At 37.3% G+C, this 14,995-nt stretch overlaps 1 protein-coding gene across 21 annotated transcripts in view; it reads right to left on the bottom strand.

Annotated features, from left to right (window-relative positions):
- Positions 1 to 14,995, bottom strand: part of Ppp6r3 (protein phosphatase 6 regulatory subunit 3) — a 134,868-nt gene that overhangs the window by 100,050 nt on the left and 19,823 nt on the right. For 10 of the 21 annotated variants that reach the window (XM_076847728.2, XM_076847729.2, XM_076847730.2 and 7 more), the window contains 3 exons: positions 13,567 to 13,669; positions 12,612 to 12,665; positions 11,367 to 11,451 (listed from right to left, as the gene is read on the bottom strand). The exons of 4 other annotated variants lie outside the window; for them this stretch is intronic. In XM_076847728.2, coding sequence (XP_076703843.1) covers positions 11,367 to 11,387 — 21 coding nt within the window. In that variant the 5' untranslated portion in view covers positions 11,388 to 11,451; positions 12,612 to 12,665; positions 13,567 to 13,669. Of the gene's footprint in view, positions 1 to 2,509; positions 2,607 to 11,362; positions 11,452 to 12,611; positions 12,666 to 13,566; positions 13,670 to 14,995 lie in introns of those variants that run through there. 7 more of the 21 variants (XM_076847713.2, XM_076847710.2, XM_076847714.2 and 4 more) reach the window with 4 other exon arrangements.

The following is a 14,995-nucleotide window of genomic DNA, read 5'->3' as shown; positions in this document are numbered from 1 at the left end:
TGTCTGACAGCATTCCCGCTTCAGCTTACTACAATCTGGACCTTTCTATACCATCAACTCAAACAGCCCTTTCAAGTCACTAATGACCTTCAGATGGGGCTAAATCCAAATGAAATTCTTCTGTCTTCATCTTAACCTCACTCACAGCAGGATTCAATGCAGTCCTCTCTAGATTCTCCTTATTAAACATCACCCTGGCTGGCTCCACTGAACAGCCACTCTCTTGGTTTCTCTCTGACCACTTCTCAGTCTCCTTGCCTGGAGGGTCCCTCTTCTCCTCTCCACAACTGATAATGTAGGGACTGTGAATATTTCCTGCAGACTCCCTAAAGCTGACCAGGATATGGCCAATCCCTAGGATACTCTTCCAAGTTGGCTGGGAGTAAATTCACATCATTTACTCACAGTTTCCCCAGCAAATAAAACAAACTCTGGGGAGACTAAAAACATGTTTGTTTGTTTGTTTGTTTTTAAGTAAATGAAGCCATTTCTATGAGTTTTATACACACACACACACACACACACACACACACACCTCTATGAACACAACTGAGAGCCAAATTTATCAAGCCAGTAGTTTGAAGTCTCTGCACTTCACTCACAGGTACCCAATTACTAGAGACTTTCCCCTTCAATGTCACACAAGCATATCATATTTAATATCACCAAAGAGAACCTAGGCTCCCATCACATATTGTCCACCCAACTAAACCTTTCCTTCAACAAGTTTTCCCCATCTCAGTAAAAGGCACACCCCAAGTATGAAAGACAGTTTGGAGAGCAGCCCTGGTTCCTCTTTGCCCTACCAGTCCAACGCATCAAAACTTCACCTTCCTCTTATCTCTGTTCTCCTTTCATTCCCTCCAAGCCATTTTCTACTTGGGTGCTTAATCAGACAGCAATAATGATGATGACAACATTCTGATCTACAACAATGATGATGACAACATTCTGATCTACTGTGGCAGTCACTGACTAATTTGAATTGAGATGTGCTATGAATATAAAACATGCAGTGTATTTCAAAGACTAAGAAAGACAGTGAAAATGTCTCATTAATTTCTTCATATTGATTACATGCTGAAATGATATTTTGGGTATATTGAAATAAACAATATATATAAAATTAAAATTACTTTTTGCCCTCTATTTTTTTCATGTGACTACTAGAAAATTTAAGATTATGTATGCAACTTGTATTGTATCTCTACTGACACTGCCCTGAACATTTCACTGCATCCTTCACCAGCATCTTGTCCACCTTCGTTAACCAGGTATGACCAAAGCACAGAAAGCACTGCGCCTGGCAATGGGTGGGCACCTAGATGTTTGCCAACTGAAGTAAAGGCCAAAAGTTGATGTCATTTATATATACTCACATAAAAGCAAAACACTAAAAATTTAATTAAGTTGAATAATACTTTTAATACAAAACTGGAATTAAGAAAACATTTGGATATACATACCCTTAAAGAAATAACATCTGCTTCTTTAATGTTCATGCTAAACACCCTGTCATTAATTTTTCTAAATTTTCATCACAGAAGTTTCTTTTGGATAGACAGACATTGAGAACACCTAGAAATCTAAGATGGCCGGAAAAGAACTTAAGAATATTGAATCATCAATCCTTAAAACACTGATCATCAACTCCAAACAGCAGTATGAGGTCATCAACTCTAAATAGATGACAAACAGGCAAAGTTTGTTGTTTAGCTGACAAGACTTGGACCATACCAGGTCCAGGCAGGAAGATCCCTTGAGTCCAGGAATGTGACACCAGCCTGGACAACACAGTAAGTCTTCATCTTAAAAGAAAAAGGAAAAAAGAGACCCTGCTGACTAGGCCTTGCACCACTTTAAACAACCAAAGAGGGCATACCTCACTCAAAATGACAAGTTTTAGTGGTCTCCCTACAGAAAATGCACTGACACGTGGCCTTGAAAAGGGACCAGAAACAATGTGGAAACTGCATTCCAAAATGAAGAGCCGGCATCTTAAGTATAGATCAACTCAGATCTAAATAAATTTCAATGTGATTTAGATTGGAAGCCCTTAAAAATTTTCAGTTTGGCTACACATTCCATCTCTGGAGCAAGATCACAACCAAAGAAGCAACATCGGTTTAAGAAATCACCTCAAGTAATGGCCAGTGGCACACACCTGCAATACCAGCTGCTCAGAAGGCTGAGGCAAGAGGATCACAAGTTGGAGGCCAGCCTGAGCAACTTAGTGAGAACCTGTCTCAATAAAAAATAAAAAGGGCTAAGGTGTAGCTTAGTGGTTCAGGTCTCAGTACGAGAGGGAGGGAGGCAGGAAGAAAGGAGGGACGGAGGACAAACTGACTTTCTCAAGACCCAACTATTAGTATACAAGAAACTGAGGTCAGAGAACACTGTGGAAACACCACAGAACAGTCAAGGTTTCCATAAACAGATAGTAAGGAGCAGGGCATGAATGGGGAAACTACAGATTTTTAAAAAATGGGTCAGATGTGATAGTGCATACCTGTAATCCCAGCAGCTGGGGAGGCTGAGACAGGAGGATCACAAATTCAAAGCCAGCCTCAGCAATGGCGAGGTGCTAAGCAACTCAGATCCTGTCTCTAAACAAAAACAAAATAGGGTTGGGAATGTGGCTCACTAGTCGAGTACCCCCGAGTTCAATCCCTGGCACCACACCCACCCACCCCCCAAAAAAACTTTTCAAATAAAAAGTGGGTAGACCTTATTTGGATGCTAATTTGCCTAAATTAGAAATCTGATGTTTGAGGCTACTGTGAATTTCAACTCTTACTAGGTATTGAACAACATAAAACTTTAATATAAAACTGGCTGAAACAGCTACTAAAAGTAAAACTGGAGTAATTTTTCTCATCATAGATATCAAAAGGTGTTAAAATCTATACAACCTTTTTTCTTTCTTTCTTTCTTTCTTTTTTTTTTTTGTACCAGGGACTGAACCCGGGTGCTCTTAACCACCAAGACACATCCCCAGACCTTTTTATTTTTTGTTTTGAGATAGGGTCTTGCTAAGTTGCTAAGGCTGGCTCGGAACTTGTGGTCCTTCTTCCTCAGCCTCCTGTGGCTCTATACAACCTTTGACACATTAATTCTTCTACTCTGAGTCCATATTAAGGTGCTTACCTTGAGTATAAAGTCACATATAACAACGTCCAGAGTTTATAAGAGAAAAGTCTATGGAGAACACAGGATACTATGGGGAGCATAACAGAGCAAACAATCCAGGTCACTCATGAACACCTGCACCTCAGTATCTCATAATAAGTAACAATAACAATGACTGTATCTGAAGTTATTTATGCAAAGAAACAAAACCACTTGAAAATGACCTCAAAACTCTTAGAAGAAGGTCTGGGGTTGTGACTCAGTAGTAGTGTGCTTGCCTAGCATGTGTGAGGCACTGGGTTCGATCCTCAGCACTGCATATAAATAAATGTTAAAATAAAGTTCCATCAACATCTAAAAAAATATATTAAAAAAAAAACTCCTAGAAGAAAACATGAACTAAAATTGCAGCTTTGGATTTGGCAAAGCCTTCTTAAATATGACACCAAAACACAAGAGACAAAAGAAAAATAATGCATAAATGTGTACTTTATTAAGTTATACTGTTTTTTGCTTCAATGACATCACCAAGAATTGAAAAGATGCCCGGCACAGTGGTACATGCCTATAATCCCAGCAACTCAGGAGACTGAGGCAGGAGGATTCTAAGTTTGAGGCCAACCTCAGCAACTTAGGAAGGTCCTAAGCAACTTATTTTTATGTGTTGTTGAGGATTGAACCCAGCACCTCACTGGTGCCTTACAGCTGAGCTACAACTCCAGCCCCCATCCTAAAATGTTTTCATTACTCTGAAAAGAAACCTTGTATTCTTTACACTCCTATTTCTCTCTGTCTCCCCAGCCCTAGAGGTAACCACTAATATACTTTTTTGTTTTTGAGCAAGGGGGATTGGACTCAAGGGCACTTGACCACTGAGCCATATTCCCAGCTCACAGGGTCCCACTGAGTTGCTTTGTGCCTCGATTTTGGTGAGGCTGGCTTTGAACTCTCTATCTTCTAAACTGCTGGGATTACAGGTGTGAGCCATTGCACCCGGCTACTTTGTGTTTTACATATTTGTTCTGGACATTTCATATAATGGAATCATGTAGTATGTGGTCGTTTGTAACTAGCCTATTAACACTATCAATATTTTTAAGATTTATCTGTGTGGTAGCATGTATTAGTACATCTTTTATTTCTCTTTTATTTTGGTGCCAAATAATACCCATTGTATGGAAACCTTGCCTTTTGTTTATTCATTCATTAGTTGGTGGATATTTGTGATTTTTTTAGCTTTTATGAATAGTGCTGGTGTGAACATTCGTGTACAAAGTTCCTGTCATCATATGTCTTCATTTCTCTTGAGTATATACATATATGAATGATTGGAATTGTTCAGTCATGGTAGCTCTATTTAACCTTTTGTGAAAATACCAGATTGTTCTCTGGAGTAGCTGTACCATTTTACATTCCCACCAGCTGCTGGTGAGGATTATTCTCTCCATAATGTACCAAAAGTGTGTCTTTTGATAATAGTGTCTGAAGTGTTGTCATTGTAGTTTTTGATTTGTATTTCCCTGAGGGCTAGTGATTGAGGATCTTTTTTTGTTATACTTATTGACTGTTTTTCTGTCTTTGGAGGACTGTCTACTTAAATTATTTGCCCATTTAAAAAACTGGGTTGTATTTATTGTTGGGTTGCAAGAGTTTCTTCTAATACTTTGTGCACTAATTTTTATCAGTTGTGTGATTTGTAAGTATTTTCTCCACCCCGAGTTGTCTCACCTCCCCCCTTTTTTTTGGTTACTGGAGAGGTGCTTACTACTAAGGTACATCTCCAGTCTTTTTAATTTTTTATTTTGAGGTAGGATCTCATCCATTGATGACACTACAGTGCTTATGTCTTTTGGGTAACAGGGAAAGATTGCTGTGAACATGGATATGCATATACAAGTGAAAAAAAATCGGAAAAAAATAAAACATTCTAGGAGACTGGAAACAGTTACACAAATCTGTGAATATACTAAGAAACATCAAATTGTATGCTTTGAGCAGGTGAACTCTACAGCATGTGTATTATTTCTCAATAAAAGGATGATACAATCTATATTTACAAAGAAGCTAAGAAATGTTTGTTTTTTAAGGACTTCACAATAATCATGGAAGTTCTTTTTTTTTTTTGGTGGGGGGGGCAACAATCTGAGTTACAGAGATATTAATTGACCCAGATATCAGAAGAAATGGCTATGTCAGGACTCTGAAATGGCACACTTCTTTCTCCATAGTGGTGCCTCCCAAAATGTTAAAAATAAACCCTATACCACAGATGGAGCTACACAACAACTACTACTATTTACAGGGGACCTCATATGTGCCAGGCAGTTCTTTAAATTTTTGTACCTGGCACTTTCCAGGCACTTAAACATTTGTTGAATAAATCTGATTTATCTCCTGTAATAGTTGAAAACACCAAGTCTAAGAAATCAACTAATTAAACCATTATTACATGGCAACAAACTTTTCTGATAAAAAATTTGGGAGGACTTGTGAAATGTACACACAAGAGGTGAGTGATGATAAAGTACAGGAATGAAAATGAAGCCCTTTCAAAACCCCAGAGGGTCACTTTTAGTGCCCAGTGGGAACAATGAAACAGTTGAAACTTGGCAACAGTCCAACGATCTAAACACAGCACTCTTCCAAGGAGAAATCAAATGAAAGCCAACACCTGAAAATGTTTAGCATTTCACTAATTATTCATTAATAGTCTTAGTGAAAAATCCACAGGTATTAATATCCAGGGATTTAGCAAACAAACCACAAAGAGTTAAAAAACTAATTAATATTGAGAGGGAATTATGGGACCATGGTACATTCATCTACTGCTGATACACTGTACATACACGGTACATGGGTAGTAGTTTTTAAAAAAGCAGTATGATACACAAGATTTAAAAATAAAAATACCTCATGGTGTTTAAAAAGAAATTTATCAAAAAAGAAACTGGGGGGCTGGGGTTGCAGCTCAGCGGTAGAGCACCTGCCTGGCATTTGTGAGGCGCTGGGTTCAATCTTCAGCACAACATAAAAATAAATAAATAAAAGTATTGTGTCCAGCTACAACTAAAAATATATATATATATATATATATATATTAAAAAAACTGTTTTACAAAGGATAAATAGTAATGGATATACATCCATAATCCATGTATGATGAACTATGTATAAACAATACGTGAACTATTAGATAATCTTCATAATAACTCTTACCATGCAAGACAGGATACTGAAACTAAGAGATCAAAAAACTAGTGTTTAGCAGCACTGGGATTCAAGTTCAGCAGCACTTAACACTACTTTACTAGGGTCGTAACTGACTGGGAATAGAATGAGCATGGGTGGAAACACTTAGTAAGCACTCAAACTGAGAAGAGAGAAGAACATCAGGGCTCACGACAGATGTGAGCATCGTAGGTACACATGTGCAGTTGGGCCTTGAAAGCAGAGCTCTCCCAAGGGGTAGTGTGGAAAATAAGAAAAGCTGAAGAACAAAATGTGAAAGGGGCCTGGAACAAAATTAAAGAGGAGAAGTCAAAAATGGTAGGCAGGAAAATATAGCATCACAGAATTTGGAAATTAGACAAAGAAAACTCTTTCCTGGATTTTGTTACCAGAAATATTTAAGCAACCAATAGTGCTTTGAATACCTTTGTACATCAAAAAGAAGCACTAATGTGGACAAATTGGCACCCCAATGCACCGGGAAAGTAAAGTAGACCAGTTGTTACAGAAAAAGTTTGACAATTCCTCAAAAAGGGGGAAAAAGATTGCAATATAATCTAGCTATTTCACTTATGGGGATATACCTCCCCAAAAGGGATATGTGCATATCCATGTTCACAGCAATCTTTCCCTGCTACCCAAAAGACAGAAGCACTGTAGTGTCATCAATGGATGAATGGGTCAGCGCGCGCACACACACACACACACACGCACGCACACACACACACACACACACACAATGGAATATAATTGAAACTTAAAAAGGGAAGCTATTCTGACATATGCTGCAACATGGAGCAAACACTAAAGACATGCTTGAAGCCAGTCACAAAGGACAAATACTGCATGATTCCACTTACATGAGGTACTTAAAATAGTCAGATTCCTAAACAGACTGAGCGGTGGTTGCCACCAACTGGGTGGAAAGGGCAATGAGGAGTCAGTGTTCACTGGGTATGGAGCTTCAGTTTGGGAAGATGAAAAACATCCTGGAGTTGGGTGGCAGTACAGTGTGAATGTACTTAATGCCAATGAGCTGCATACTCTTCAAGTAGTTAACATGGAACTTCTGGTTTCCAGTCCACAACTTAAAAGCTTGGAAGTCACCACTCCCTCTTAGCAATAAGTAAAAAGCTGAGCATAAAAGCCAACAACTCTTAGCTCTGTCAAAAAAAAAAACAAAAACCTGAGGTAAAAAGGCTATTTATTGCCCACCTCACCATACTGGAGAGACAGTAAGGCAGATCTGGAGCATCACACCCTGCCAGAGGAGGAAAGGTAAGAAAACAAGAACTATAATTAACTGCTGGAGGCTATAATGAACTGTGTGCACAACTTAGGGTTAAAAACTCCAGGGGAGACCCAGTGACAGAAGGTCCCGTGCTTTTACCTCCAGGAGAAAGGTCACCTTTTGCTTTTGGCAGGGAAAGGAGAAAAGGAAACAGTATGGAATATGATTCTAGAGCACTGAAATATACCAGAGCATTTTGTTTTTAATAAGACCTGTCCTCAAGAAAGTGATTTTGTAGCTGTGAATAAGAACAGTGGTGCATACCTGTAGTCCCAGCTACTAAGGTGGCTGAGGTAAGAAAATCAGGAGCCCAGGAGTTCAAGGGCAGCCTGAGCAACATGGCAAGGCGTCATCTCAAGGGGAGAGTGGGAAGGGGGAAAGGAAAGGAAAGGAAGGGAAGGGAAGGGAAGGGAAGGGAAGAGAAAAAAGAGCAGAGCAGGGCATGGGAATACATGCCTGTAATCTAAGAGACTTGAGAGGCTGAGAGAGAACAATCACAAGTTCGAGAGCAGACTCAGCAACTCAGCAAAACCCTATTTCAAAATGAAAAGTAAAAAGGGGTTGGGGATAGAACTCTGTGGTAGAGCACCCCTGGGTTAAATTATCAGTACTGAAAGAAAGAATGAAAACTATTTTACCAGAGCCTAACAGACATGGCAGGGTACGGGGGCAGATTTAATGCTGGCCGAGTTCACAGACCAGGGCCACTGGCTGACCAACAGACTAAGAACTAGTTAGTCACAACCTTATAGAATACTTCCAGACCCCACTGGTTACACTACTAAAGGTCTATTTATCACAGGTCCTTTTACCAAAAGCATTGGGTTCGCCCTCCAATGAAAACCTAGAAGGCATACTATAGGGCAAAAACCACAGTCTAAAAAAATTGAGAAAGCATCAGAACCAGAGTCACAGATGGCAGGAATGGTGGAAATATCACACAAGAAGTTTCTTAATACCAAGACTAATGTGATAAAGGCTTTAGTACAAAAACTTAAGACAGCACATTAAAAAGAGAAGGATAATGTAAAAGCAGAGATAAAGTCCATGAGAAAACACTGACAGGAATCAAGAATGCCTTCAACAGGCTCAATTAGGAGACTGGACTAGATTCAGCTGAAGAAGGAATTTAACATTGAAGACATGACTACTAATTTTCAAAACTGCAAAGCAAAGAGGAAGAATGGCTGGGGGTGGGGACCAAACAAAATACTCAAGAACTGAGGAATGACTACAAAATCTGTTAACACATCCACGAGGTGGTGCCCAGACAGAAAGGGTGGGGGGGAGAGAAAAAGAAGCAATATTTGAACCAAAAATGACTAAGAAAATTCCCCAAATTAATGTCAAGACACCAAATCTTAGGTCCAGGGAACTCAAGAGAACAAATTATGCCAAAAATTAGACCTAGGCATATCATAGTCAAGAGTCAGAAAATTAAAGAAAAACTCTTGCAAGAAGCCCAAAAAAGGGTGCTGGGGGTCAGGCAGCACACCTTATCAATAGAGGAACATAGTAAGAATTATATACTTCTTAGAAACCATGCAAGCAAGAGAATGGAGAAAAACATTTAAAGGGTTGTGAGAAAACCAACAACAAAACCAACTTATACACTGCAAAATTATTGTTCAAATTGTAGGAGGAATAAAGAAAAAAAAATCAAGAAAATATATTGAAAAAAGTACTTCAGAGAAGGAAATTATATAGGTCATAAAACTGATTCTACATATTAAAAAAAGAAGAGCACTGGACAATGAACCAGGTTTAAAAATTTTTTTTTCAGGGGCTGCGGTTATGGCTCAGTGGTAGAATGCTCACCTAGAACGTGTGAGGCACTGGGTTTGATCCTCAGCACCATATAAAAAATAAATAAGATAAAGATATTGTGTCCAACAACAACTAAAAGAAACAAACAAAAATAAAACAAAATCTTTTCATTCCTTATTCTTAATTGATAGCAGGTAAATTTGTCCAAAATAAAAGTAACAATAATATCCTCAATTATGTGTGCTTTGGTATTAATGTTTATTTATGAAATGAGCAACAAAGATGGTTAAAGAAAGAGGAAGAACCAGGAATATTATATATTTGTACTACCATTACAAAAAGAAAAAAAGCTTAATTTATATGCTAGGAAAGCAGAGAAAATGGAATCAAAATGATTGATTGAATCACAAAAGACAGAAAAATTGTGAACAAAAACAGGAACAAAAAACATGGGCATGGGATTGCAAATTGGTGCAACCATTTTGGAAAGCAGTATGGAGATTCCTCAGAAAACTTGGAATGGAATCACCATCTGACCCAGCTATTCCACTCCCTGGTTTATACCCAAAGGACTTAAAATCAGCAAACTACAATTACATGGCCACATCAATGTTTATAGCAGCTCAATTCACAATAGCTAAACTATGGAACCAACCTAGATGCCCTTCAACAGATGAATGGATAAAGAATATGTAGTACATATACACAATGGAATATTACTCAGCCTTAAAGAAAAAAATGAAATTATGGCATTTGCAGGTAAATCAATAGAACTAGAGAACATCATACTAAGTGAAATAAGCCAAACCCCCAAAAAACGAAAGGCCAAATGTTTTTGAATAAGTGGATGCTGATCCATAGGGGATGGGGGGTGGTGGTGAAGGAAGTTTGGATTGTGCAGAGGGGAATGAGGGGAGGGGTGGGGCTGTGGGATGGGAAGGACGGCAGAATGAGACAGAACCTTATTACTCTATAAATATATATGATTACACTCCTGGTGTGACTCTGCACCATGTTCAGCCAGAGGAATGACAAATTTAAAAAAATAAATAAAATATGCTTAAAGTAGTTAAAACAGCAAATTTGTGCACATTTTACCAAAATAAAAATGCATTAATGAAAATAAAAATTAACAAAAACAAGGGCAAAAAACCAAAAACATAAATTGATATGGTAGATGTTTCCTAATTATATTAATAACTATATTAAATGTCAGTGGTCCAAGTACACTAAGTAAGATAGATAAAGTAGATTTAAAAAAAAAAAAAAAGCTACAAGAAATCCACTCCAAATATAAAGATGCACACAGATTAAAAATAAAGTGATAGAGGCTAGGTTGTGGCTCAGCAGTTGAACGCTCGCCTGGCATGTACGAGGCCCTGGGTTCAATCTTTAGCACCACATAATAAATAAAATAAAGTATTGTGTCTAACTACAACTAAAAAATAATTAAAAAAAAAAAAGTAAAGTGATAGAGAAAAATAAGTCATGCTAACATTAGTCAAAAGAGCAGAGCAGCTATATTAATTTCAGATAGAGCAGATTTCAGAGCAGGAAAAGTTTTCTGAGCTAAAAAAGAAAAAAAAAATACTACATAACAATAAAGGGATGAATACTTAAAGAAAACAACAATCCTTAATGTGCATGTAACTATCCGTGTCAAAATACACAAGGAAGGCCAGTCAGGATGGCACAGGCCTGTTTTAATCCCACCTACTCAGGAGGCCATGGTAGAAGGATCACAAATTCAAGGCCAGTCTGGACAACTCAGTGGGACCCTATCTCAAAATAAAATAAAAAGGGACACAGGGGAGCTCAGTGGTAAGTGCTTGAATTTTCTATTAGAGTTAGAGACTTCAACATCCCTCTATCAGAAATGGGCAAATCCTGCAGGTAAAAAAATCAGTAAGGCTCAACACCATTAATTAACTGGATACAATGGTCTCACCCACCACCAACAGGTAGATCAGCATATTCTTCTCAAACTCTCATGGAATGTTCACCAAGATAGATGTCATTCTGGGCCATAAAACGAACCTTGACAAATTTAAAATAGAAATCATACAATGTTCTCTCAGACCACAATTAAACCAAACTAGAAATCAAAAACAGATAAATGGGGATATCCCTAAATGCATGAAGATTAAGTAATAACATACTCTATATAACATGGTTCAAAAGGGAAAAAAAAGAGAGAAAAAACATTTTGAACTAAATGATAACAAAAATACAACTTTTCAAAACCCATGTGATGCAACCAAAGCTTAGCTAGAAATTTACAGCATTGAATGCACATATTAGAAAATAAAAATCTAAAATCAATATTCTACGATTCTACCTTAAGAAACTAGAAAAAGTCCATCAAATTAATTCCAAAGTAAAAACAAGGAAAGAAATAATAATTAGGGCAGAAGTCAATAAAATTAAAAATAGGAAATTAATGGGGGGGGGGGAAATCAACAAAACCAAAGGGTTTTGTTTTTTTGTTTTTTTTTTTTAAGACAGTAAAACTGATAGGTTTCTAGCCAGGCTAACCAAGGGAAAAAATTACTAACATCAGAATGAAACACAGTATAATCACTACATTTCTCATGGACATTAAAGGAACAGTAAGAGGCTGAGCATGTAACTCAGTGCTACTGTACGCAAGTCTCTGGGTTGGATCCCCAGCACCATTAAAAAAAAGAAGAAGAAGAAGAAAGAAGAAGAAGAAGAAGAAGAAGAAGAAAGAAAATTGAAAGGAAAATAAAGAAATAACTACTCTATGCTCAAAATTTTAATAACCTAGATGAAATAAAATAATTCCTTAAAAGAGATAATCTGCCAAAACTTAAATAAATAAAACACAATAGCCTATATTTATTTTTGAAAATTGAGTCAGTAATTAATGAACTTCAAAACAACAAAAAGCACCTGGCCCAAATGGGTTTACCAGTGAATCCAACAAAATTTTTAAGGAAAAAAATTATATCAATTCTCTACAGTCTCTTTCAGAAGATGGAAAGAAGCATAGAGAATACTCTAACTCATTCTATGAAACCGGCATTATCATAATACCAAAATCAGAGAAAGATATTACAAGAAAAGTACAAATCAATCTCTCTCATGAACATAGATGCAAAAATCCTCAACAAAATATTAGGAAATCAAATTCAACAATGTATAAAAAGAATTACATACCACAACCAATTACTTACCTCAGCTCTCTTTAACATCTGAAAATCAATTAATTTAATCCATCCATCAACAGGCTAGAGAAGAAAAAAAAATCACATGATCCTATCAATAGATGCAGAAAAAGCATATGACAAAATCCACTAAACATTTACAATAAAAACTCAGAAAACTAAGAATAGAGGGGCTGAGAATATAGCTTAGTAGCAGAATGCTAGCATGCAGGAGGCCCTTGTGATCCCCAGCAACAAGAACAACAGCAAATGAACAAGGAAGAGGAGAAATAATTAAGAAAACTAGGAATAGAAGGGAGCTTCCTCAACCTGTTAAATAATACCTACAAAAATCTATAGGTAACATCACAATTAATGGTCAGAAACTTGAAGCTTTTCCATTAGGATCAGTAATGGGGCAAAGGAAATACTTCTTAACAATCCTTTTCAACACTGTACTCTAAATCCTAACTAATGCCATAGGACAAGAAAAGAAAATTAAAACTATACAGCTTGGGAAGAAAGAAATAAAACTTTGTTCACAGGTAAGATGATCATCTACATACAAAATCCAAAAGAAAGAAATAAAACTTTGTTCACAGGTAAGATGATAATCTACGTAAAAAATCCAAAAGAATGTAGACACACAACATCCTGCACTAAAAAGGGATTGTACCAAGTTTGCAGGATACAAAGTTAATATACAAAGGTCCTATATACAACAATTAAGATGGAACTTGAAATTTAAAAAACACATTACAGCCAAGTACCATGGCACATGCCTACAGTCCTAGCTAAATGGGAGCTGAGGCATGAGAATTATCTGAGCCCAGGAGTTACAAGCAGGTATGGAATTTCTGGGCAACACAAGGACACCCTGTTTCAATAAAACAACAAAATTATTATTTACATTAGCATACCCCCAAATGAAACACTTAAGTATAAAACTAACAAAATAGCCAGAAGCGGTGGCGGAATTACACACCTGTAATTCCAGCGGCTTGGAAGACTGAGGCAGGAGGATCGTGAGTTCAAAGACAGCCTCAGCAACTTAGCAAGACACTTAGCAACTCAATGAGACCTTGTCTCTAAATAAAATATAAAATAGAGATGGGAATGTAGCTCAGTGGCCGCGTGCCCAAGTTCAATCCCTGGTACCCAAACGTAAAATAATAAGTATAAATAAAACTAAAATTAATAGCAAAACATGTACAAGATAAATATAAGGAAAACTATAAAACTCTGATAAAAGATATCAAAGGAACTAAACAACTGGAGAGACATAACATTTGTGGATAGGAAGGTTTATCTCTATATAATTCAATGCAATCCTGATAAAAATATGATGCATTTCATGAACAGTTAAATACAAAGAATTCTGAAAACAAAACAGTAAGAAAATGAATAACCCAACTGAAAACTGGCAAAAGACATAGATACTTTCACCAAAGGAGATACACTGATGGAAATAAGCATACAAAAACATGTTCAACACATTATTAGGAAACTGAAAACTAAAATACTAAGATACTGCTACACATCTATTAAAACTGTCAAAATAAACTACCAAGTGCTGACAACAATGTGAAGCAACAAGAATTCTCACTCAGCACTGGTGGGAATTCAAAATGGTACAGACTTTTTGGAAACTTGCACACTGATTAAAAGCATCTTTATCCACAACATGGAGCAACCAAGATGTCCTTCAGTTAACTAAGTGAAAAAATTTTAGCACTCCCAGATAATGTATTATTATTCAAGCTAAAAAGAAAGAAATTATGCCGGGCACAGTGGCACACACCAGTAATCCAAGTAGCTCAGGAGGCTAAGACAGGAGGATCTTGAGTTCAAAGTCAGCCTCAGCAATGGTGAGGCGAGGCGCTAAGCAACTCAGTGAAACCCTGTCTCTAAATAAAATATAAAATAGGGCTGGGGATGTGGTTCAGTGGTTGAGTGCCCCTGAGTTCAATCCTGAGTATCTGCCCCCTGCCTCCCACCCCCGAAAAAAAAGGGAAATAAGAAACAGAAATAATTATCAAGCCATGAAAAGGCGGCATAGACCTATAATCTCAGCTCCTGGGGAGGCTGAGGCATGAAAATCACAAGTTCTAGAACAGCAAGACCCTCCCTCAAAATAAAATAAAAATGCCTAGGGATGTAGTTCAGTGGTAGAATGCCCCTGGGTTCAAGTCCCAGTACCATCAGAAAAAAAAAAAAGAAAGAAAGAAAAGAAAATCTAAATGCATATTACTAAATGAAAAAAGCCAACCTGAAAAAATTCCTACATGACATTATGGAAAAGGCAAAATATAAAGATGGTACAAAGGTCAATAAATGCTAGAGGTTGGAAGGATGAACGAACTTATTGGAGCAGAGGATTTCTAGGGCAGAGAAACTATGCTGTGTGATACTAC

This window comes from Callospermophilus lateralis, chromosome 2 (genome assembly GCF_048772815.1).
Source record: "Callospermophilus lateralis isolate mCalLat2 chromosome 2, mCalLat2.hap1, whole genome shotgun sequence".
In the NCBI taxonomy this organism is placed as follows: Eukaryota; Metazoa; Chordata; class Mammalia; order Rodentia; family Sciuridae; genus Callospermophilus; species Callospermophilus lateralis.
This window is presented reverse-complemented; position numbering and strand designations above follow the sequence as displayed.